Source organism: Otolemur garnettii, unplaced genomic scaffold (assembly GCF_000181295.1).
Source record: "Otolemur garnettii isolate 467f Iridium unplaced genomic scaffold, OtoGar3 scaffold00079, whole genome shotgun sequence".
Lineage (NCBI taxonomy): Eukaryota > Metazoa > Chordata > Mammalia > Primates > Galagidae > Otolemur > Otolemur garnettii.
In genome coordinates this window covers 280,629-307,137 of record NW_003852474.1, presented here as the reverse complement: position 1 = coordinate 307,137, position 26,509 = coordinate 280,629, and the positions used below count along the sequence as shown (strand labels likewise).

The 26,509-nt window shown below is 40.3% G+C and overlaps 1 protein-coding gene across 2 annotated transcripts; it reads left to right on the top strand.

Annotated features, from left to right (window-relative positions):
* Positions 1–2,005: 2,005 nt before the first annotated feature.
* SLC5A7 (solute carrier family 5 member 7) lies at positions 2,006–26,509 on the top strand. Of its 2 annotated transcripts, none has more exons than XM_012807934.1 (8): positions 2,006–2,229; positions 6,211–6,324; positions 7,135–7,290; positions 13,600–13,748; positions 18,178–18,284; positions 23,054–23,207; positions 24,245–24,462; positions 25,587–26,509. In XM_012807934.1, the coding sequence occupies exons 6-8, from the start codon at positions 23,054–23,056 to the stop codon at positions 26,214–26,216; spliced, it is 1,002 nt and encodes a 333-aa protein (XP_012663388.1). In that variant the 5' UTR covers positions 2,006–2,229; positions 6,211–6,324; positions 7,135–7,290; positions 13,600–13,748; positions 18,178–18,284; the 3' UTR covers positions 26,217–26,509. The 2 variants fall into 2 exon arrangements, with proteins under 2 accessions (XP_012663388.1, XP_003794355.1); XM_003794307.1 differs by having other exon boundaries at positions 18,141–18,284.

The window sequence follows — 26,509 nt, the reverse complement described above, 5'->3', positions numbered from 1 at the left end:
AGAGAGTATCCCTCAGCTCTGAGAGAGAAGACTCAAGAAACCACTCATGGCTGTGGTCTGGGAAGACAAGAACCCACGCTTCTCTGTTGGTTCCCACCCTCCCCCTGCAGATGGAATTCTCAGACCCTCCCAGTCACCCCATTTCCTGCTTTAATCGGAGTCATGAGAAGTTAGAATCGGGAACGACCTTATGGAATCACGGCCCCCTTTCCTTGATGAGGGAAAGGGAGTGGCAGGGACTCTCCAGAAGATGGGGACACAGCGGCCGGCAGCGCTGGCCGGAAGCCCAGGCTCGGCCCGGACTCCCAGGGCCCTGTTCCCTTCGCACCCCACACAGCCACCCTCCTCGCGAGGGCAGCGTCCACGGCACACGCCTCGACACCACTTTCCTCTGACGTCCGCTCGCCGAGCTCTGACGATCGCCCCCGCCGGCCGTCCTTATAAAGGGGACTTTTCCCAATACTCGGATCGATCGCCACCTCACCCCGCGCAGCACACCTCCGCCAGCGCCCGCACCTGTCGACTCCACGCGCTCCCAGGGTCTTGGCCACGCTGGGTCAGGACCCGACCGGACCAGCCGCCCCAGTCCCCCGCCCTGCCCACCGCACAGAACCCCTCACCCCGCCCTGCCCAGCTGCCCCCCGCATCGGCACCCCCGCGGCTCCGGGCAGTGGCGGCAGCGGTCCGAGCTCTTCCCAGCGCTCGCAGCGACCACTCCAGGTAGGACCGGAGCGGGCAGTCCCAAGGCCCCGGCGCCCGAGCCCTCGGGGACCCTGTGCGCACCGTGCCCGGGCGGTGTTAGAGGGGAGGGACGCGGGGCGCCTTTGCCTCTCCCCGGGGATGAGCCGGCGGGTCAGCGGCGGTCGGGCACCAGGGACCCCCGGGGCGGGAACGCTTGCAGAGTCTGGGGGCGAAGACGGACAGAGGGGGGCCGAGGAAGGACAGCGGGGGGGCGAGGGGCGCAGGGCTGCTGCTGCGGAGAACTTGCTGGCTTGGTTGCTCACAAAGGCAGAGGCCACCCAGCCGCGGGCGCACCTTTTCCTTCCCCGGAATCCGAGGAAGACCAAGGCTACTTCTTTCTCTGAGGTCTGATCAGCCACCTGCGTGCACACATATCTGAGTTTCCCCCAGAAACTTGCGTGCGTGAATTGGGGTTCATCAAGTTACCGTGGCCACGAGAGGAAAAATTAAAAGAAAAAGAATTCCAGAAGGGGAAGGCTTTAGAATTTGGTGTCTGTCTTCTAAGAATCTTGCTTTGAATTCCCTTGCCCCTCTGTTATGTTTTTAGGCAATCCGTGCCTTTAACTCCTGCCTTATACTATATACTGTTCATGTGGGCGTGGGGTGAAATGAAGGACAAGGGGATGAGGAAGGTGAAGGAGGATCTTTTACACACACAAGAAAAAGCATATTTAGTTGATAAGAAACTTGTTGAAAATGTGCAGTTGATGTGTTTTTGAAATGGTTTTTCCTAAAGCTTTTTCCCCCAGATATTTTTACATCAGATTACTTTTGAAACTATTACCTAAAACTGTCGGGTAGAACAGAACAGAAGAATGACTGCATGAAATAATATTTTGGAATATGCAGAGTAGTCCTTCCTGATACACTTACATTACTGAATAATTTTACAACAGGAACTTTGTTCCACCAAGCAAATGTAGCCATATTCTTTGTAGATGATTTATTGACAGAGTTACTGAGTTAAGATACATGACAAGGTCAATTTTAAATTGAAAGAATTTAATGAACACAAAAAAGATTATGATTCCATTTGTTAAACTACATTTCCAGGCCTTTTTTTCCTGCTTCTTAAAAATGCAAAGCAATATAAAAGAAGTAGGGTAAGACAGTGGACACTTGTTGGTAACGACCAGTTTCACCTGCAATTGCGGTGTTACATTTGTTCTTTAAGCAGCACAGATCTCTCAGGAGCCAGCTGGTTCGTTCCCGGGTGCCTGCGTGCGCACGGGGCTTGGCTAATGCTTTACTGTATTTTCTTCAGAAGTCTTAATGAAGTAGCCAACTGCAGAAGAATCTGAAGATAAACAATGGCTTTCCACGTGGAAGGATTGATAGCTATCATCGTGTTCTATCTTCTTATACTGCTGGTTGGAATATGGGCTGCCTGGAGAACGAAAAACACCGGCAGCGCAGACGAGCGCAGTGAAGCCATAATAGTCGGGGGCCGAGACATCGGGTTGCTGGTTGGTGGATTCACTATGACAGGTAGGTGCAGGTGCTGTCTGCTCCACGCAGTCCGCCCTTGCTTGGCTTCTGTCAGTGTACACCAAGTGACCTCAGAGTGACAAAGCAAACCTTGCTCTTTGTCCTGTGGGGATTCTTTATGTTCACTACTTATGCATTCTTTAAATAATTTTGCATTCATTAAAAACTTAAAATTATGTCGGCAACTCCGTAGTACTTAAATGAAATGATTTTAAAATAAATCAACCAACTGAATACCAGGGAAACAAACCTGAGCTCTGGGAGCTGTTGAGTGGATGGAAACAGGATTTTAAAAAAAAGGTGGGTGAACAAAGAGATGGCTTAGCCTTACAAGTTAAGTAACTGTTAATGTGATGGCTCATCGGGACCTGTCCACCAATACATGCATAAAGTTGTGACTTTGAGTAGTCTTAAGTGATAAATGTCAATGAATACTAACTAGTCATGGTTTTTAACCTGAATAAATAAATTTGGGACAATGCAACTCCAAACTCACGGCCCTATTTTTGAGTCTCCCACTTAGTAACCAATTCCTTGCAGGAAATCAATCACTTTATCATTCTACAACACTAAAAAAGAGTTTTCCAGAAAGCTTCTTACAGAAGAAAGAAAGCTAGGGTGTGTCCTCCCAGGAATCCCAGAGCGGCAGTATGCAGCTCTCAGTCCTTCCAACCTTCTTTGTGTTATTGTTTCCAGCCTGAGGTGGTTCTCTTTAAAGGGTGTTTTGTTTCTTTTATGTATTCCCCTTCGTCACTGAAACAACTTAAAATCATATCTTTAATATTAGATACACTTTCACTGGCAACGCATATTTCATTTCAGAATGTTACTAGGTTTTTAAACATTAGCAACATAATTCATAACTAACAGGAACTCTGAGTGCTCATTGGATAAATATCCCATTGGAATTCAAATCCAAATGATGTCCAGTTTTAGTCTTAAAGTGCTACATAAAAATGATTCACTGTGTATATAAAATAGTTTACCAAACCAGTCTGGGGAGGAGGTGTCTCTGAATGCGTCAATATTGTCATCTGAAACCTACAATGTTCCATGCAGACTGTAGGTTTTACCTTTCAGACACTCACTTTTTTATGTTTGTTTAACTCTTTGCCAACTAAACATGGATTCATTGGGGTTTATAAATAGCCAGAATTCTGGGGAAGAGTGAAGCTCTAGGGTTATGTGATTAACTAGGACCAGAGTTAGAACCAAACCCCAGCCTTCAGACAGCCATGTGGGGGCCTTCCATGCTGTGCCACAGGCAGCCCTATAACTGGCCTCACTTTCTTTCTTTATAAAGGTACGGAGTTTGTAATAACTGTGGAAGGGTATACAGGAGCTGCTGCCTATCAAAATATTTTGTTTATTGTACATGTCTTTCATCACTCTAGTCTAATACTGTATTTAATATGGTCACAATGATAATATTTTAGAATGTATTTTTATGAGTGGTTATTTTCAATATTATAGGCTGTTGAAGTATATAAAGAATATTTGATGCTATTTCTTATAAAATGCTATCAATCTAGTTCAGTTTTCAAAGCTTTTTTTTTCTCTTTCTCAGAATTCAAAAGAACCTTGGTCAATATAATAATTCATTTAAAGGCTAAACTATATTACCTAATCTTTTCTAATTAATTGATTTAGACAGTGAAATCTCCGTAAGTTGACCATCCAAGAGACAGTAACAAACTGGTCAACATACGGAGATGAGCAACATAAGGAACTAGGCCTACAGTGGTGACACGGACATGTGGTGCATGTTCGGCCTGTGAAAATTAGGTCAGCTTAAGGATGTGGTCAAGGTAGGGAGGGGTCAACTATGGAGGTTCTACTGTATTTTATAAACAGTGGAGGTTGAAAATGTTGATGCTTTTTAAAATGAATATATCTTAAAAGAGCCCATGTTCTTGCTCATGAATTTGACACAAAATACACAATAATCGCAGATAGGAAATCTGCCATAGAAGGCATTGGTTTAATTAAAAATGGAAGGACTTGTTTAATCATAATAAGTAATGACATCTGCACTTTTACATTATAATAGTTGCAATCATTCAGACACCAATTTTCTTTTTGGACAAGGGACAAGAGACCTACACAATGAAAAATGATCACTAATAAGCTTTGTGCTTGTAAGACCATCAGACCATTTACTATACATGGTGAAACATTGCTGGTTTGTTGACAGTTCCAGTAACCTAACAGGGAGATGAAGTCTTAGGTTCTATGCCTGTAAGAATTCATTTATTTGGACCCTTATTAAATACCAAGTGTAAAAATGCTCTTTAAAAATTTTAGAAGGTTAGGCACAGTGGCTCATGCCTATAATCTTAGCACTCTGGAAGGCTGAGGCAGGTGAACTGCTTGAGCTCAGGTGTTCAAGACCAGCCTGAGCAAGAATGAGACCCTGTCTCTACTAAATATAGAAAAACCAGCCGGGTGCATGCCTGTACTCCCACATACTCAGGAGGCTGAGTCAGGAAGATTGCTCAAGCCCAAGGCTTTGAGGTTGCTGTGAGCTATGATGTCACAGCACTCTACCCAGGGCCATAGAGTAAGGCTCTGTCTCAAAACAAAAAAAAAAATTCAAGAGAACTTAGGATGAGAAAAGCAAATGATGGCATTTGCCATTTGTTAACACCTGGTATAAAAGGGACTGTGAGGGTGGGAGTGGTTGTTAAATATGTACTTGTCTACTTCAAGGTTTTGGGTATAAACTTTCCATTTAAATGTACTTAAAATTCCTATACAAGAACATCTTTTCATATTAGTCTTTCAAAAATTACTATTAATCCTAATATACTCCCTCGTCTTTCCTGTGTTGGATTGAAAGCCAGATAAAATTCTGGTATAAACACAACAAAGACACTTTCCTTAAATAGTTTTGTATACATATTATTTTATTTACTTACGTTCTGACCATGAGATTTTAGAGAATTCTCTAGAGCTAAATTTTATTCCCAGTGGGATAGTACTGCCTAGAATTCAATCTTAACCTGTGACCCTCATAATTTTACACAAATTCTATATAAGGATCATTTTAAGTATTTTTAACTATATGGTACCTTTAAAAGAGTATAAACTTCAAAGTGCTTAGTGCTCTTTAAGTTATATTTAACATTTCACGTTCTTCTGAGTGCTGATCTAGATGCAGAGTATAAGTTGGGTACTTGTAGGGGGGGCTATAAACTCACTGTAAAGCACCATGGAGTAGAAGTGTCATCTCTCTCCTTTTTTTACTCTTCTAACAATTTAAGGTAATAAGTACAACTTAGTTGCAATGCAGATTAGATTAGCCAGATCCTGTGTCCTCAGAGTATTTAAGCAAGGAAGCACCCTGCACACATGCAAATGCACACACCCACCTACATGCAGGCACACGTGCACACACGCACACACACACACGCGTGCACCACTTCTTGAGGGCAAGCCATGATAAATGTAAAAAAGATTAATATAATTAAAATGGAAGGGGCTTTCAATGGAGACAGTGGGGTCTGTACATAGAATTATTGAGAACAGAAATATTCATTGGACATATTGTGTATGAACTCAGATTTATTATATGTGATATCACTAGAAAGTTCGATGACCAAATGCATTTAGAAAATATCCAGGGCACACTGTCTGGTAGAAATAGAATGTGAATCACAAATGTGACGTTAAATTTTCTACAAAGCCTCATTTAAAACCAAAAAGAAATAGGTGAATTAATTTTAACAATAATAATGTTATTTACTTAACTCAGTATATTAAAAATGCTTCTATTTTAACAGATGATCAATATAAAAAATACGTTGGAAATCTATGTGGATTTTATGCTCCTACAACATCTCAATTCACACCAGCCACATTCCAGGCACATGATCAGGTGGTCGGTAGCCGCAAGTGGCTGGTGGCCACAGGATTGGACAGGCAGGTGGAAGGTACAGCAGACAGGATGGTGTTACTTCTCCACTTTTCATTCTATTTCAGCCACCTGGGTTGGAGGAGGGTATATCAATGGCACAGCTGAAGCGGTTTATGTACCAGATTATGGTCTAGCGTGGGCGCAGGCACCAATTGGATACTCTCTTAGTCTGATTTTAGGTAAGTGAAAGTATAAATCTCAGTGACTCACTCAGTAAAGGGTAAAGAATAGGAGTATAAATAAAGTAAAATAGGAAATCAAACAATGGGAATGACTATTGTGGAAAAAAACATCACCCGGAAATCTCTAAGGTAGCGGTTGCTAGAAACTGGCAAATGGAGGAACACGATTGGATCTCTTGATTTTGGAGTAAGTAAAAATAAATAAATAAAATTAAAAAAAAATAAACAAAACTTAAAAATAAATAAATAATTCCTTTCATCCTATAGCTATGAGTATAGTGACGTTCTTAACCTAATCATGTTTTATTTCTTTCAAAAAATAGTATGAATATATCATTAAAAATGAATCAACTTGAATTGTACCTGAGTTTCTTTTTATAAACCAAACTAGTAAAAGGTAAAACGTATTATGTAACAGAGAGTTCCTCATGCACTCAATGTGCTTTTATTGGCTCTCCAGCTTATTCAAAATGTCTAAAGGCTGCAGTGGGTGGTACAAAGGTATCAAGGGGTTTTAGTGAGCATTGTGCTGGCCCAGGCATTTTAATTCACATGCTTCAATTATATCATCCAGTTGTCCTTTGGGCACCTAACAATGTTAACCATGCTAATGAACTTATGTTAGTTTGCTAAATATTGCTGGGTACTGTACTCACAGGATATTTCAGATTGGTTTCTTAATACACTATAGATGTGCTTAAAACACCATTTCATTTGAGAAATCATAGTATAGTAAGCAGTTGGCAAAGACTATTAAATTACAATTTTTTAAAATTTTCTCATGAACATTTGTTTAATTTCTTTTAGGTGGTCTGTTCTTTGCAAAACCTATGCGTTCCAAGGGGTATGTGACCATGTTAGACCCATTTCAGCAGATCTATGGAAAACGTATGGGTGGGCTCCTGTTTATCCCTGCACTAATGGGAGAGATGTTCTGGGCTGCAGCAATTTTCTCGGCACTGGGTAAGGACCAACTAAGTGTTACTTAAGATGGTGGCATCTCTCAGCTGAACATGAGATACACAAACTTACTTTCTTCAGCCTTGATTTCTAAGGAGATTTTTGTTCAACCATATTAAAATCACATTTCTATTCATAAAAGCTTAACAGAAATTCTCTATTTGCTTACCATGTGGCTGAAGAGGTTAAATAAAGCCTCAACTGTATTTCTTAAATTTGAATTACATCATTAGAGTGATAACATGGGTTATCTTATGATGTAGTAATGGTCAAGAGTTGCTTTTATTCACATGTGACTCTGAACAAAGCATGATTACCTGTATCTGAGAAGTGCAATTTATTTAAAAAGAATTTTCAAATCAAGGGTTCATGAGCCAATGGTTAGAAAGAACACTAATATATATTCTTGGTGCTGAATATACGTAAGTCAATGGTTTAGATCTTAATTTATCCTAATAAATCTCATTTCTGTTAACTGAGATCTTTTTACCTCCCACTGTTTTCTTTCTAATAACTATTGTGTTAATTGATATAAAAATAAATAACAAAGACACTTAAATTTTTCAAATAACAGTCTCACATGCCATGTTTAAAGCATTAATATTTCTAGAGCTCTTGGGATTTAAATACGATGTGTCTAATTAAAAACAAATATAAAACTCCGTATGAGTCTCAATAGTGGAGAACATTCCTAGAGAGATGAGATTTCACCAGCCCCATGCTGATGGAACAGGTTAGTAACAGAGGTCACACAGCAAAACTCCCGAACTTGAAATAGTTCAAAAAATTGATATTTTAAAAAGCACAATGGTACAGGTTATTAAGAGAAAAATTAAGCATGGTCGACCACAACAAGGATTTCCTCTCTAGTTTACATGTCCTCTTAGTAACTCAGGTAAGAAGGTGTCCTTCCTTCCATCATCTCCACATGGCAGCTAGACAGAATCTTCTAAGTTCAAAACTCATCAAGTCCCTTTCCTGCTTAGAACCAGACTTTTTAATAGGGCTCCTAAGTATGACCCTGACCTTGATGGTCTCCTGTCATGATTCTAGCTCCTTCCCCTGTATCCCTTGCCCTCTTCCCTCTGCCAGAACTGTGGTCTTCTTCTCCTGCCACTTAGACTTTGCCAGCCCAAGAGCCTGTGCGGTGGACTCAGTTCCACTCTTCCCTCCTCTCCATCTGCCTGGCCAGCCACAGTGTCCTCCAGATCTTCACAGCGATGTCACTTCCTCAGAGCAGTCCTGCTGAACTTTCGTATCCCTTTCCTATTGGCCTCCTTAGGTGCCTAGAGTTCTGTAGTCATTGGATTTATCATTGTGTCTGATTATTTGCCTGTTTACCTATTTCATGCCCAATTTCAAATCTACAAAATAGATTAGAAGTTTCTTGAAGGCAAGATTTGTGACTTATTTATAGTTACCTGGTATAATCCTATCACAAACAAATGAAGGAATGAATGAGTCCTATATGGCTAAACTTTCTTCAAAAGAGAAAAGGAATAACAATGTTGCTTTTTTTCTCCTCAATGTAATTGCCTCACATTATAAAATAGTGGGTTGTAGACACTTTGGGGATCCAGAAACTGAACTTAGACTCCTTAAGGCCTAATTTACTACCCAGATCAGGTAATGCCAACCAGAAACTCTCATTGACCTTTGGATTCCCAGGCCACTTGTAAGTCTTAGGAAACAAGAGATTTCTGTGAGATTATGGGAGATCTTCAGCTGCAATGCCCTGCTTTTTAATCAGCGGGAAATCTAAACCATCCTACTGATGTGTTGGAAGTTCACAACCTTCCTCACTGAGCCACATCAATTTTTGGCATCTAGGCTTACGGGTATATCACTCTTTATCTTTTTTTTTTTTTTTTTTTTTTTTTGGACAAATGGAAGTACAAGGAAGTGGTCAGAATAAGAGTAAGACAAGATAAATTTCCTCCTTCTGTGTTATATATTCTGGACTACAGTCTTGTCTTCTGACTTCAGTATTGTCCTTGTATGTGACCTCTGTAATACCAAATCTTATTTTATACTCCCTTTTGCTGCTTTCTCTCTCGAACGCCCATATAATCTTCACATATATAACTTTACATTATTTTGTTGATCCCCAACAGTAAAATGAATGGAGCTACTTGATGTGGAAAAGAAGAGAAATTGATAGTTGTAAAATATAGTAATAACTCTGCGGACAGTGTTGCACTTCCGTAATGCTGGATTGCTGCCCTCACACCCTAATGGAATTAGGTGTAAAAATACTCCTCCCTTCCCACCTGGCTCTCATTAACTGTGAAATCATGGGAGTGTAGACACCAGAAAAAAATAGGTTTTAAGAAAAAAATGGTTTTAAAAAATTGGTTTTATAGTATCAAAAAGGAGTGGGCTGAATATCTAACAAAATACAAAAGGTTCATTCTCATTGAATAAAGGTAAATTTATATGGCAGAGACCTAAAGAGAGGATAGAATTAGTAAGCTAGGCTCGGCACCCGTAGCTCAGTGAGTAGGGTACTGGCCACATACACTGCAACTGACGGGTTTGAGCCCAGCCCAGGCCTGCTAAACAACAATGACAACTGCAACCAAAAATAGCCAGGCGTTCTGGTGGGCGCCTATAGTCCCAGCTACTTGGGAGGCTGAGGCAAAAGAATCACTTAAGCCCAAGAGTTTGAGGTTTCTGTGAGCTGTGATGCCACAGCACTCTACTGAGGGCAAAGAATTAGTAAGCTAATGTTTCTAAAGTATTTTGGAAAGTATAGAACATAGTAGCTGAACTCTGAACTATGTTAAAATTTGTTGTATATGAGTGTGTGTCTCTATGTGTGTATGTTTCAATACACAGTCATGTATCCCTTAATGATGGCTATGTGTTCTGAAAACCTGCCATTAGAAGATTTCATCTTTGTAGGACCATCATAGAGTGTACTTACACAGACCCGAGTGGTACAGCCTAATACACACCTATATGGCTATAAACTTATACAGCATATTACTGCACTGAATACTATGGGTAATTGTAACACAATGGCTGTGATGATAGGAATTTTTCATTTCTATTATAATCTTGTGGGACTACATATATAAGGAGTCTGTCACTGAGGGTAACGTTATTATGGCGGGCAAGACTACATAGGTAAAATATGTTATCGACTGTGTTTCAGTACACTCTCACAAACTCTATCAAACAGTGCATGTGAAAACGTTACTGCCATTGGGCGGTGCCTGTGGCTCAAAGGAGTAGGGTGCCAGCCCCATATGCCAGAGGTGGTGGGTTCAAACCCAGCCCTGGCCAAAAACTTAAAAAAAAAAAAAAAGTTACTGCCATTGCTTGGAATTCATAGCATATATTTTTTAAATTAATACCTATATTTTCATCATAAATAACACTTGGACACAATGCAAAGTTGGTGTCTATTAAAAATAACTTGGGAGGCTCGGCGCCTGTGGCTCAAGCGGCTAGGACACCAGCCACATACACCTAAGGTGGCGGGTTCAAATCCCCAGCCTGGGCCCACCAAACAACAATGATGGCTGCAACCAAAAAATGGCCAGGCGTTGTGGCGGATGCCTGTAGTCCCAGCTACCTGTAGTCCCAGCTACTTGGGAGGCTGAGGCAGGAGACTCGCTTGAGCCCAGGAGTTGGAGGTTGCTGTGAGCGTGATGCCATGGCACTCTACCCAGGGGGATAGCTTGAGGCTCCGTCTCAAAAAAAAAAAAAAATAACTTGGGATACTTAAGCATTTACAAGTACAATATCTATTCCCACCTTACTGTGAATGTGCATAGTTCATCCCTGAAAGGTGGGGGAAAAAATCTTAAAACTATTTTCCTGGTATAAATGGACATCTTCTTAACTTTTGAAAGAAATGTCTGTTTATACTTACACAAGCTCAAATTCAGTCGATTTTCATAATTTTGTTTACAGTGTATTTATTTTTATAGCTTCCTAAGCAGACTAATACAGGGTGAACATAAAGTTCATGTGCAATTTAATATAGTTGAACACAGTGAATTGCACACAAACTTTATGGACACTATGTCTTTCACAGCATCTCAGGGAGTATCTTTGTTTCACTTGCTGTGATTGTTTTAATTAATCAGAAAATGTTTTAGAGAGAAATTTATCATATTCTCAATAGTAATAAAGGAGTGGTTGACATCTCCAAATTCACTGAGTTACAATCAGACGACAGCATCTACAAAGACCAAAAATCTTTAGGGTCTTAGTCCAGCAGGCTTTCTTTTATAATTGAGCTTTTCATAATTCATGGGATATAACTTAGAAATGTTCAGTGTCATGGAGAACGACATTGAAAGAAGAATGACAGAGATGCAAGTGAAGGTTCAACATGTAAAATAAATGATTTCAGGGGAAAAGCCGCTTTTAAATTATGCAACAATAACTCAGTGATGTAAGAAACTTACAATTGACCTCTTTCCTTTGTCTCCATCCTCCAACTCCTTATTAGATTTTTCCTTTGAATTTTTACTTGAAAAAAATTTATTACCATAGCAAAAGCATTCAACATATTTAATATTTAAATAAATATTTAAAATATTTTGTATTCATATTTTAGATCAAAATATCTTATATGGCTCTTTGTGATAATGGGTTTTCATCCCTGGTGGGTTTTGTAGAGAATTCAGACAGTTGGCCGCCATTGATGATACAGAAAATCTCAGAATTGTAGCACGTGTGCCAGAACACCTATCATTGTTGCATTTATAGTGCGATGTATAAACTGTGTATTTTTGAGAAAAATAGGGAAAGGCCTTATAAAGCAAGAAATGAGTTATGAACTGTCACTTCCAGAACTACTGTGGTCCTAACTGTTCATACCACAATATTCTCAGTGGAAATATAGGCACTAGCACACATGTTAATAAACAATGTTATAAGAGAAGAAAACCATAAATTTTATTTCTAAGAAAATACCTGTATAAAATTTTGATGATGCGAGTTACTTACCATGAGATATTTAAACCTAAGCTCTTCAGTATATTGGTATCATAGGAGCAGGACCGGCATGCTCCTATGATACCAATTCAATTAAATAAAATGATCTTTTAAGAATTTGCAGAAGGAAAAGTTAATAGATACAAGTTATTATACTAATTTTATGATTTTTCTTCTACAAATTTTTCTCAACCCTTTGGTACATTGTTTGTCAGCTACCAAATGCTAACAAGAAATAGTGAATACAAAATAACAAATAGATGTTAATTGGAAAATGAGAAAATGGGAGATCATGCTTCTCAGAAAGCTTTATTTTTCTCATGAATGTGAATAAGTACATTGCATATATGATAATGCAGCATGGTATGACTGTTCAGTCAAGAACAGAATGCATATGCATGACAGTGGTCCTATAGGATTATAATAGCATTTTTTATCGTACCTTTTCTATGTTTAGCTATGTCTAGATGTACAAATCCTTACTGTTGTGCTCCAGTTGCCTACAGTATTCGGTGTGGTAAGATGCTAGACGGGTTTGTGGGCTAGGAACAGTGGGCTGTCCCATGTAGCCTGGGTGTGGGTGTGGGTGTGTGGTGGGTTGTACCATCTAGGTTTGAGTAGGTGCACTCTACGATGTTCATAGGGTGATGATGCATTTTTCAGAACATACCTTTGTCATCAAGCAACATATGACTGTATTTAATTAAGCCAGAGTTTCAGATAGTGAAACCACGGCAAGTCCTTATAATAAGATTAAATTTATGAGTAATTCAGGGTGTTCTGTAATCATGTTACAAATTTCAGGCACTCTTCACATAAGGAGGTTAACAAAGCACTAATTTCAAAAAGCAAGAAAGTAATAGCTCACTCAAATGATTAGGATACAAAAATTTTGGCCAGGCACAGTGGCTCATGCCTATAATCCTAACACTCTGGAAGGTTGAGGGAGGTGGATTGCTTGATCTCAGGAATTTCAGACCAGCTTGAGCAAGAGTGAGACCCTATCTCTACCCAAAATAGAAAAACTAGCCAGGCATTGCGGCAGCGGCAGATGCCTATAGTCCCAGCTATTCAGAAGGCTGAGTATAGAGGATGGCCTGAGCCCAAGTGATTGAGGTTGCTATGAATTATGATGACATCACAGCATGCTACTCAGGAGGACAGAGTGAGACTTTGTCTCAAATAAAAAAAAAAGACACCAAAATTTCCATATGAAAATTCATATTAGCTATTATTGACCAATAGTTTTCAAATGATGCAGGGGGAAATACCAGGTACCATTGGACTTTCGGGACATTCTTGCACAGAAAACAGAATCCCTGTGGGTGCCCTAATCACAGCCTTGTTTGTCTTTCTCAGGAGCCACCATCAGCGTGATCATTGACGTGGATGTGCATGCTTCTGTCATCGTCTCTGCGCTCATCGCCACCCTATACACTCTAGTGGGCGGGCTCTACTCGGTGGCCTACACGGATGTCGTCCAGCTCTTTTGCATTTTCGTAGGACTGGTAAGTGGGGTCATGCAAAGCTTTGACTTCATTCTTTTCTGTAAGATAATGTGGTATTTTATACTAACTCAGCAAAAATTGTAGAAATTTTTCTCTTCCACTGTGAATAATACACAAGAAATCACATACTATATAAAATTTTACATTTCTCTGTGAATTGGTTAGATGAAAAACTCTAGTCATCTTGTTAGATTTTGATGAAAAAGTGTGCTCTCAGATTTATTGTTAGAAAGGTCTGGCTCTTCCTTTTCTTCATGCCTAGATTTGATGGAAATTTATGTAATCTCCCTTGAGTATTGAAGGCAACACTTTCCACAAAGTTAAGAAAATGTAAATCTTGGTGGTAGCCTGTGCAGTCTCTTATCCTCCCCTCTGTCAGTTTGGTTAACCATCCAGCTGCTTATAGAAATCATCCCATTGAGAAACTGTGGATTTCAAATATTAATCATTATTATTTTGGAGTTTAAAAACAAAGAACAAAGAAAAGGCTTACTTGTATAAGGGCAGTAGAAAGATTATCTATGCTTTAATGTTATATTAGGTAAAATGTGCTAGGTGCTTATGAGACATGAGTCTTATTAGTATTCCATTAAATGCACCTTCGTGTTTCTTGAACACACTTTAGTCAATGTTGATTCTTCACAAACTCACATCTTAAAACATGAAGACTACACTCATGCATATACTAACATCCAATATCTAAGAAGCAGCAAAAGGAGTATAAAGAAAATGTCATGCCCACCCTGTGCTAGGGCTGTTGTGGATTCACACGCATTCTCTCCTCTTACACACATCGTCTCGGTGTAGATCCTGGAGGGTCAATGCCCTTGTCCAGAAGCAGTGGACAGATCAGTGAACACTGCAGATCATGACTCGTCTTCCCAAGAATAGTCAAAGAACCTTTGGTTCTCCTCGTTTTCCTTTACTTTATGTTATAATGGACAGATATTTCCTCTATGTTAGTTTTTACATTAGACACTTAGAAATGAAAGAAGATGTCCATAGCCAAGCCCCACCCTGAACACACCCATCTCCTTGTCTAATCTTGGAAACTAAGCAGAGCTGAGCCTGGTTAGCATTTGGATGGGAAAAAGGAAAGACGAAGAAGGAATCTCATGCTCCACCTCTTTGTTTAAATTTTGTATTATCTCTAATAACATCCTAGAGGAAAATTTAAAAGATGGGACTATAATTAGACTTATAATTTAACTGTATATTTACACATGCAAGGAAGATGATAATATTTCCTCCTTTCTTCTAGACATTTTAATAATTTTAATTGAATTTATTATTTGATTGAATATTTAATTTGACTGAGGACTTTTTATCTTTAAAGTACTAAAGTCAAGTGGACAGTACTGAAATTTTTCTTTTTCCTTAGCATCATTATAAACTTCCAGAAATGAAACAGAGAACACAGAAATAAATTTCTCTCAGAACATTGGAAGCTAGGTTAGTTTGGAAATGACAGGTCTGGTAACTGATGTATTGGGTATTGTAAGAAACCCAAGCCCAGGTGATGAATCTATTATTGATGATATATGTGATTTCTCATTGGTTTGTATGAGACCATAGCTTAAAATATACAGGTACATAAATCAAGTGCAAGTGAAAAGATGTTAGGGCAAATATGTTAGAATGGTGTTCTGCTACAAAAAATGTAGCAAAATTGTGCTCGGCACCTGTGGCTCAAGTAGCTAAGGCACCAGCCACATACACCTAAGGTGGCAGGTTCGAATCCAGCCCAGGCCCACCAAAACAACAATGACGACTGAAACCAAAAAATAGCTGGGTGTTGTGGTGGGCGCCTGTGGTCTCAGCTACTTGGGAGGCTGAGGCAGGAGACTCGCTTGAGCCCAGGAGTTGGAGGTTGCTGTGAGCTGTAATGTCACAGCACTCTACCCAGGGGGACAGCTTGAGGCTCTGTCAAAAAAAAAAAAAAAAAAAAAGGTAGCAAAATTGATAAAGAGTGAAGTTCTGTCGGTTAGTAGTGAAGACCTTATCAAATTAGCTGAGTAGGTGGGTCATTATGAAAGTTTTGAGATACACAAAGAATGAAATGGTAAAATCCTGGCAGATGGAAGCAAGCGAAGCCCTCCCAGCCACACCAATAAGCCAAGCAAGTTGAAACTTACATGGATAAATCAGAAAGGATGCTATTGACTGTGTTTTTGCATTTTATTTCTTTATTTTATTTTATTTTTTATTTTGAGACAGAGTCTTACTTTGTTGCCCTCGGTAGAGTGTCGTGCTGTCACAGCTCACAGAAACCTCCACCTCCTGGGCTTAGGTGATTCTCTTGCCTTAGCCTCCCAAGTAGCTGGGACTACAGGCACCTGTCACAATGCCCCGCTATTTTTTGTTGTTGTTGTTGCAGTTTGCCTGGGGCCGGGTTTAAACAGCCACCCTTGATATATGGGGCTGGTGCCCTACCCACTGAACAACAGGCGCTGCCCTTGACTGTGTTTTTGGAAGTGAAATGATGGACCATGACACAGTATGTCTCAAAACTTTGGTAGTAACCTAAGTAGAAGACATAACATGCTTGTTTCCCAGACTTTAATTGCTATACATTATACATAATTACTTACATCTTAAACCATCTTCTTATCTTAATTTCCCTAATTTTGTTGACTTTCTTCTAAATGTTAGAACTCTAAAACTGTAATTTTGAGGTCGCTCTGTTGGTTTTCACTCTCTCTGACCTCTCCTTCTTATCATGGATGAGTTCTGGCTCCCTCTTCATAAACCTTTTTAGTACCAGTATCTTTCCATTCCCAGCGTCGCTGCTGTGCTTCAGGCCTTCCTCCAGTGGTATAGGGAACACCTGCTGCTCTCCCTGACTTCTCACTGCCTCACTGCCCACCTCTATGGTCCAAAAATTCGGAAGAAATAAAATTGAAATCTTTTTAAAGACTCAAAAGAAACTTCTCTAGCTCCCAGTTACCTGCAAAACAAAATGCAAATTCCTTAGCTTGCAATTCTAAGTTCTTTCCACACATCCATCTTTATCCTTTCCATTGCCCTAAGCCACTCTCATTCCAGCAAACCCTATCACCCAATAGATGTGGGTGCAAGTACATGTGCATACAAACACCACACATACACCCCACACACATACATTCCCCCATATACACACACACGCCCACATACACAGGGCTCTACCCTTTGCCTCCCTCCATCCAGGGGTGGAGAACCTGAGGACTTTTGATTTCAAGATTGTTCTTTTTTAACCATCAAAGGAGGTAAGAAAATCTTCATCATTCTCTGCTGCACCCCTTTTATTGGAAGAATTTATTATATAAAATTTGGATTGGACCAAAAATCACATTACAACAAAGATATCTGTACCAGAATGTTTATTGCAGCTCAATTCATAGTTGCTAAATCATGGAAGAAGTCCAAGTGCCCATCGATCCACGAATGGATCAATAAATTGTGGTATATGTATACCATGGAATATTATGCAGCCTTAAAGAAAGATGGAGACTTTACCTCCTTCATGTTTACACGGATGGAGCTAGAACATATTCTTCTTAGCAAAGTATCTCAAGAATGGAAGAAAAAGTATACAATGTACTCAGTCCTACTATGAAACTAATTTATAGCTTTCGTATGAAAGCTATAGCCCAATTATAGCCCAAGAATATGGGGAAGGGGGACAGGGAGGGGAGGGAAAGGTGGAGGGAAGGTAATTGGTGGGACCACACTTATGATCCATCTTAGAAGGGTACATATGAATCTTTCTAAATGTAGAATATAAATATCTTAACACAATAACTAAGAAAATGCCATGAAGGCTATGTTAACCAGTTTGGTGAAAATATTTCAAATTGTATATAAAACCAGCACACTGTACCCCATGATTGCATTAATATACACAGCTATGATTTAATAAAAAAAATTGGATTGAGTTAAAAGTCTTCACTTAAGTACCAGGGAGGCCTCATGTTTCCTTAGGGGTGCAGATTCCCCACCCTGGGCCTAAGGCATGTATCACTTCACACACATTTCTCAATCAGATCTTTTCTAGCCACCATATTGCATAGATTTTTTTCCCCTAATTCAATTAACATATAAAAAGTATGTGTGTCTTTGTGTCTGTATATATGCATATCAATATCTGTCTGGATGTCAAATGTAGTTTCCTTCCCAAAGGTTTCTTATAATTGCTTCTATAGTTCATATTATATGGTATAGTCAAGCACAGAAGTAGACAGTATGTTGTTTTAGTTTTCCTAAATTAATATTTAATGGTGTTCCAAAGAGAAGATGGTTTGAGCTCCTTCTCTGATGGATGAAGAGGAATTACTGACCTCTCCAGCCTGGGAGGTGCATAAACCCTGCATACACTAGACAATTAAAGGGAGCCAATGTCGCTTCCTTTCACAGTGGATCAGTGTCCCCTTTGCACTGTCACACCCTGCAGTCACAGACATCGGATTCACTGCTGTGCACGCAAAATACCAGGAGCCCTGGCTGGGAACCATTGAGTCAGATGACGTCTACACTTGGCTCGATAGTTTTCTGTTGTTGGTAAGTAATGCTCTTATCTGAGGAATGTGATGCAATGGCTCCAAAAATAAAATGTGTTTCCAAGATTTTCATATTTATGCTAATAATGGCAATTTCTATACTAGGAGGGTGGAGCTATATCCTGACTTTGTGGCTGATAGTGTCGAGGTGGAGAGGAATGAGGGAATGAGGCCCAAGGGGCAGCATGCTGGTGTTATGTCTGCTGTGACCACTGCCTGGCATGACATGAGTCTGGGAATACCAGGCCACCTCCCAGGGATCTCCCACAGTCTGAAAGCCAAGCCACCAAAAAGTTCTACTTGATGTTTTTAATTAAGGCATGAAAGCCAGTGTGTTCTGAAATAAGTAACTCAAGCAGTCATGAACTACAGAGTAAATAAGTTAGTGGTGCCACAGGCCCTAAGTGCATAAAATGCACTGGGAAGGGAGGTGTCACTCAGGAAAGATGCCAAGAGAGAAGCTCTTGAACGCCAGAGGCAGCCTGAAAACACACAGACAGGACTGTGAGGCAAGAAGACGTGGAAGAAATAATAGCAGATCGCAGATTGAAAAGAGGAACACCAGGGGAACCAACTAGATTTGACAATTTTGCTAATTAGAGAGGTTACATGTGAAAATAATTGTATTTGATTTCCGCGTAAGAAATCAGATACTTTTTATGTAAACATTAAGAAAAAATTGGTTATGTTTGTTTTCTCTTTAGAGAGCTGATGGTATTTTATGACTTTGTGTGCATGGCACTTTGCTAAATTTTAACATTGCCTCAACACTCAAAGTGAGTGTGCCTTTACCAGTAAAAAACACTTTCTAGTAAGGAAGCAGAATTGGGGGAGGGGGGAAAAGATATTTACATTAGTGGATTGGAGGGGTTTTTTTCCTTAAGGATTGTTAAGAAATACTTTGGCTTTCATTTTTCTGAAGTGGTTTATAATTACAAATTGAAGCAATAAGAAGGTATATGTACATGTAATTACACCTGCTAATTCTGTTCGTGGTTACATTGAGGAGATAATGGAACTTGGAAAATTTAGGCCACTTGTTTGATGATCACAGCACTGAGTTAAGGATTGATATAGAACCTAAAGCCTCAAAGTCCTTTTCCTCACTCCACACTTTATTCCCCAGACTACTTACCCTTGATATAAGACATTATATCTGGTGATTGCTAAATTCCTTCCAGCCCTGAAACATATGTGACAAAGTCAAATTCACGATTCAAATTCTAAGAGAAGTTGAGATGCAATAATACATGTTGAAAGAATGAATGAATGAATGAACTACAGAAATAAGCCTCAAACCATTTCCCCAATGGTCTCTGATATTCCAGTTTTTTCTCAAATGTCCTCTATAGGAGAGTGACTTGAAAAGTCCTGCTTATAACACTAAGTAACTCCCAGTCTCAGTCAGAATCTGCCAGCTGTCCCTCTATTAGCCTATATTAAGCTGACCACATTCCTCACCTGACCCAAATGAGAACCCCCCATGGTCTTCCTGATGGCAGCCTGCTTACCTAGTACTCCCCCAAGCTCTCCAGACTGCCCCATATTTTAGCCAGCTGGAGCTGTTACAATAAAGCACCATACGCTGGGTAGCATATAAACAGTAGAATTTATTTTTTGCAGTTCTGGAAGCTGTAAAGCTATGATCAGGTCCTCAGTATGGTCGGGCTCTGGGGAAAGCCCTCTTCCAGACTGCAGACTGCTGACTTCTCACTTTATCCTCACATGATGGAAAGAGGGCAAGAGAGCTCTCTGGTTTCTTCTAAAAAAGGCACTAATCCAGTCATGAGGGTCCCACCCTCATGAGCTGATTACCTCCCAGAAGCCCTACCTCTGAATACCACCACATAGGGATTAGATTTTCAATGTGTGAATTTTGGGAACAGACATTCAGTCATTGCCCCTTAAGAGCTTCTGTTTGTAAAGAAGGTCAGATTTTACCTTGCTGGAAAACCTCTCATGACCTAAATGCCCAGGGTGGTGGGTACAAAATTTATGATGTATCAAGTCGTGTAATTAATTACCACAGATGATGGTAATGCTCTATTGATTAAAAGGTTACAAAATAAAAGGAAAAGAACATAGACTTGAGGAATGGGATTTTGAATTTTAAATTTCTTCTTCAAGCTTTGTTTTTTGACTTTTAAACAAGTATGGCTTTTATAAGAAATTGTTCAAGAATCAGTATGTGATAGGCACTCTGCTTGGCACAGGTGAGTCAATGATAAATAAGACAGCCACCCCAGAAATCCGAGCCCTGTGGAGAGGCAGGCAACTGTGTGATACTTACTTTGAGCTCATTCATAAGTTCATCCACTTGCATAAGAAATATTTACTGAACATGGACTCTATTACAGACATAGTATACAGTAATTCAGGTGAAAGCATCTTTCTAGCTTTCTTTCTAACCATAGCCACATACCCTGGCCTTTAATCACACCAAATACCCAGTGAACTCATAGCTGTCTAAGTATTGTGTTTTATTTCTTTTTTCTTCCATTAGTTTCTCTCTCTGGCACTCTTCATCCTCCTTCCCCTCCCCTAAGGATACCCTCTCAGTGATCAGGGACTAAAACGATATCATTTCTGTAGGTTTTCCTGATCACCATGCAGCTGCCCTTCCTCCCTCCCAGGGCCTTCCCTTTCACCCCAAATAATTAATTGTTTTTCATTTTTGTTCCCATACAACCTCTTTAGATCATGTCACAGGTTCCATTATAGTCCAAATCTTTGATTGTATATCCTCAATAAGAAACTTAAACGCACCCCCAATGTAGGTATGTGTACCTATCAATTATATGTGTTATACTAACATGTGACATAAATCTTTTATGATGAATTCTGGGCTTTTAGTATACCCCTCATTAGATTAACTAAGAAAAGAAGAAAGAAGATCCAAGAAAATAATTTGTTATTTGGACCTTTATTGAGGATATAGCAGGGTCTCTGTTGCCTGGAACTGAAAGTGTAGTGGGGGCAGTGCCTATGGCTTAAAGGAGTAGGGCACTGGCCCCATATGCCAGAGGTGGTGGGTTCAAATCCGGCCCCCGCCAAAAACTGCAAAAAAAAAAGTGTAGTGGGGTCATCACAGCTCACCAGAACTTCAAACTCCTGGGCTCAGCTAATCCTCCTTCCTCCTGTCTCAGCCTTCCAAGGAGCTGGAACTACAGATACCCAGGTCCCACGCCTGGCTATTTTTTTGTTTTATTTGTTTATTTCTTTTTTTGTAGAGGCCAGAATCTCACTATTGTCCAGGCTGGTCTTGAACTCCTTGCCTCAAGTGATCCTCCTGATCTGGCTTTCCCAATGCACAGGCATGAACCACTGTGCCTGACCAAAAATCATATTTAAAATATATATAATGGGCAGCACCTGTGGCTCAAAGGAGTAGGGCGTCAGCCCCATATGCCAGGGGTGGTGGGTTCAAACCCAGCCCCGGCCAAAAACTGCAAAAAAAAAAAAATTCATAACATTTAGACTTAAGGTATGAATGAGAATAAATAGAAGAGTTGTAATGTTTTCTTTGATCCCCACTGTATTGCCCTGATCGCTCTGCACACCCCACTCTGGAGAGCACCAAAGTACAATGACTCTCTCAGCAGAGAGCCGTGACAGGGCGAGAGCCAGGCCTCATTCATCCTTGTGCCTGTATAGCTATTACATTGCCGGGCACAGGATTGGAATCTTTAAACATTTATTGGTTTGTATCAATTTAGATCAATCTTCACTCTTTCAGAATCTTAATCATTTTTCAGAACATTTTATGATGCTTACAACCTCCAGATAAGAACAAATTTAAGGCTTCTGGGTAGTGTTAATGAAAATTTAAGGTTTCTGGGTAGTTTTTAATGTAAATTAAGGAAACGAAAGGACTGCTCTATGTAATTATGAAGGAAAATAATTTAAGGAAGTGTTGCATAATTGAAAGGATGATAGTAATGTTGTCTGGGTCCTTGTGGGCTGCTTAACAAAATGCCTGGTAGCCAGGGTAGGTGGTGCACACCTATAATCCTAGCCCTTTGGGAGACCAAGGCAAGTGGATCACCTGAACTCAGGAGTTTGAGACCAGCCTGAGCAAGAGTGAGACCCCATCTCTACTAAATATAACAATACTAGCTGGACATTGTCGCAGATGCTTGTAGTCCTAGCTACTCGGGAGGCTGAGGCAAAAGGATCACTTAAGCCCAAGAGTTTGAGGTTGCTGTAAGCTATGATGCTAGGGCACTCTACCCAGGGTAACAGAGTGAGACACTGTCTCAAAAAAGTAAGAAAAGAAAAGCCAGGAAAGGAGTAGCAAGTGAACAACATACTCTTATTTTCATAGTTCTGAAGGCTAGAAATTCCCAAATCAAGGCACTGTCAGAATTCAGTGTCTGGTGAGGACTCCTTCCTCATAGAAGGTGACTTCTTGCTGTGTCTTCACAGAGCAGACAGGAAACAAGCTCCCTTGGGCATCTTTCATAAGGCACTCAAGAGGGCTTGAACCCCCAAGACCTCATCATCCCCAGAGTTGCTCACCTAATACCTGATACCATCACTTTGGGGACTAGAATTTCAATGTATGAATTTGGAGGGGACATAAACTTCCCACTGCAGTAAATAGAATGATAGCAATTCCAGATCTATGGCATGTAGAACATTTTCTATTTCTCAAATCCTTACTTAATACTACTCTAAATGTGTTTGTAATAAACCTCTTAAGAAAAACAACAAAACGTGATTGATATTCCTTGCCTTGAGTTTACTCTGGGTGCTATGGTTCCCATGCAGATGATGGGTGGAATCCCGTGGCAAGCCTACTTCCAGAGGGTCCTCTCTTCATCCTCGGCCACCTACGCACAGGTGCTGTCCTTCCTGGCTGCTTTCGGGTGCCTGGTGATGGCTCTCCCAGCCATACTCATCGGGGCTGTTGGGGCATCAACAGGTAAACTTCTTGCAGCTACACCACAGGTGCCACGTTATTTAGCAAGCAGAAATAGATCTGGATGTTGTTTTATATGTGGGTGTGTGTAGGTGTGTGTGTTGTGTGTATGCGGTGTGTGTTGTAGGATACCAGACACATAGGACGAATTTCTTTCCTTGGACTAAGTATGCTTGATTATTGTTTCTGTGTTAATAACAGCTCAGTCATGGCTATAAAATTAGCTTCATCTAAGTATGACTTTGATACCAATTTTGATGGAAATGGGGGAGAAAAAATGGTAGGATACACACACACACAAAAAAAAGGTAGGATCCAAAGGCAACCACTCCTACTTGGTCATGTGATCATGCTATTAAAGAAGTTCAGCAAATACAAAATAAACTATGCTGATGTACCTGTAAAGGCGCTACTGTATCTTTAACACATGCTGTTACTGAAGAGTACAAAACTAAAGGTTACTCAAAGATAAGCTATTGTTTTAAGTCCTGTTCCCTTGTTACATTTAAAGACCTCAGGACAATTTCAGGCTGTGACTGTGACTACTTTTTATTTAATAAGACGGGACTGTCCTTAATCTAGTCAAGTTCTGTGCAAGATGGAGTTAGTTGGGAGAAGTAAAATGCATACAAGAGTACGGTGGTTGAGCGCAGCTCCACTGATGTCTTTCTCTCTTTACATATGGATAAGTGAGCCCTAGGAAGAAACAGTGAGTATCCTGTCACATTTGCAAGTGGCTGAAAGCTCTATGATTCAGTTTAAAAGCAAGGTAACAACCACCATTTACAGACAAGGAATAAATACCTCGCCACCACAATCTGCAGAGGTGTTATAAATTAGCCTGACCACAACCAATACTCACTAGAAGTCAGGACATATGAGACATTTTCACTGGATCAGTCCGTGGACTTTCTGCCTACGTGGACTAACATAATGTGATTTTGAGTTTATTTCAAAACTACCTGGTAGAGAAGATGACCCCAGATGGATAAAGAACGTGTGGCTCATTGCTTGTTATGGTTGTTGTTTCTATTCAACAGACTGGAACCAGACTGCATATGGGTTTCCAGATCCCAAGAGTGATAAAAAAGCAGACATGATTTTACCAATTGTTCTGCAGTATCTCTGCCCTGTGTATATTTCTTTCTTTGGCCTTGGTGCAGTTTCTGCTGCTGTTATGTCATCGGCAGATTCTTCCATCTTGTCGGCAAGTTCAATGTTTGCTCGGAACATTTACCAGCTTTCCTTCAGGCAAAATGTAAGAACAGTTATTTGTAACTTGTGTTTATTGTTGTTGCTGCTGCTGCTGTCATTTATGTTCGTGTATACACACACAGTGTTGTGTATTTACTAATATTCTATGTAAAAACCTGACCCTCCTTGGCTTAAGCATACAAGGTTAAATAACAATGAATAATATATCTGCCGTAAGTGGATGTTATCCATACATGTCATCACTCATGTTAATAATGAAGGAAACAGATCGATAAAACTATTTCCCAAGAGGTACAGTCGTAATTGATATAATTGAAACTTCTTTTCTGTCTGATAAAAGAGTAATGAAACCTAAAATATCTCAGCAAAACTTTCAGTCTAATTAAATGCACCAGAAGACCGTAAAACCATGGTGGAAGCAGGAAGTGGAAAGCTATTTTACACGTATCTGTGTAACATCTGGACTGTTCTTCACTTGAACCTCCAAATCCAAAATAGCCTCTCAATTCGATTTTCCTTATTGAATCAAGTTGTTGCAAAACAGCACACTATTGTGGTCACTAGCGACCAAGAGTCCCTTTCCACCTTCCTGCCTGATTAAAGCTTTGCCTCTCTCTAGTTTTTGTAGGTCATAGTTAACAAAATGGTCCCAGTGACTTGTTTGTTTATTTGAGTTCTTTGTGTTTGTTTGTTTAGTTTTTTATCAAGGGATCTCTTTAAACAAGCCCTTTTCAAGGGCACTGGAAGGTGGTTAGCCTTAAAGATGGTAGCACTTCTGTGAAGAGGGGAGGTAGGGATGGTCTATGCTCTCTCCAGGAATGTACTTGAATATGTAAAATTAGTGAAATCCTCCCTTGTTTTACTATCCTCTGTGATACCACATTAGCTCAGCCTTCCCCACCCTCCCCTGGTGCACTCAGAGAAAGGCTCGGGTGGGCTATGCTTCCACTAAGGCACACAGAAACCCCTTCCAAAGGTCTACCTACAAGGCCGCCTAGATTTGTTTGCTACAGATGCCTTCATTTAGATTAGATTTGCCCACTGATTGAGCCATTCGAACCAGAGGAATGCTTTAGACCAGTTTTAACGTCCAAAATGTACTTCATCCTTGGACTACAGGAGCCAACACGTTGTGTGGAAAGCTGACCTTGTGGTGATTTCTTCCAGGCATCCGACAGAGAGATCGTTTGGGTGATGCGGATCACAGTGCTTGTGTTTGGAGCATCTGCGACAGCCATGGCCTTGCTGACCAAGACCGTGTATGGCCTGTGGTACCTCAGCTCCGACCTTGTGTACATCATCATCTTCCCCCAGCTGCTGTGTGTGCTCTTTGTCAAGGGGACCAACACCTACGGGGCCATGGCAGGCTATGTTTCTGGCCTTTTCCTGAGAATTACTGGAGGGGAGCCATACCTGTACCTGCAGCCCTTGATCTTCTACCCTGGATACTACCCTGATAAGAACGGCATCTATAACCAGAGATTCCCATTTAAAACTCTGGCCATGGTGACCTCATTCCTAGCCAACATTTGCATCTCTTATCTAGCCAAATACCTGTTTGAAAGCGGAAGGTTGCCACCCAAATTAGATGTATTCGATGCTGTTGTTGCCAGGCACAGTGAAGAAAACATGGATAAGACAATCCTGGTCAGAAATGAAAATATTAAGTTAGATGAACTTGCACCTGTGAAGCCTCGACAGAGCATAACTCTCAGCTCCACTTTCACCAACAAAGAGGCCTTGCTTGACATCGATTCCAGTCCAGAAGGGTCTGGGACTGAAGATAATCTGCAATGACCCATCTCAGTCAGATGCTGCTTTCTCAGAGCACTGTAATAGGGTAGTCCTGGAAAGATGGTTTGCAACTTATACAAATTTATTAAAAGTATAAACAATGGTAAGAGGGACAAAAATCTATATAAAGTCCAACTATAAAAATACAAACCAGTCTAAAAGGAAGCACCTATGAAAGCAACAATACCCTTTAGGCTCATCCATAATAGATGTTGATGCTAGATAGTTTCGTTAGGTATAAAAAGTGAATGAAGCCCCGCTCAGAGAACAGAGGGCCAAACAGAGTATTTATCTTT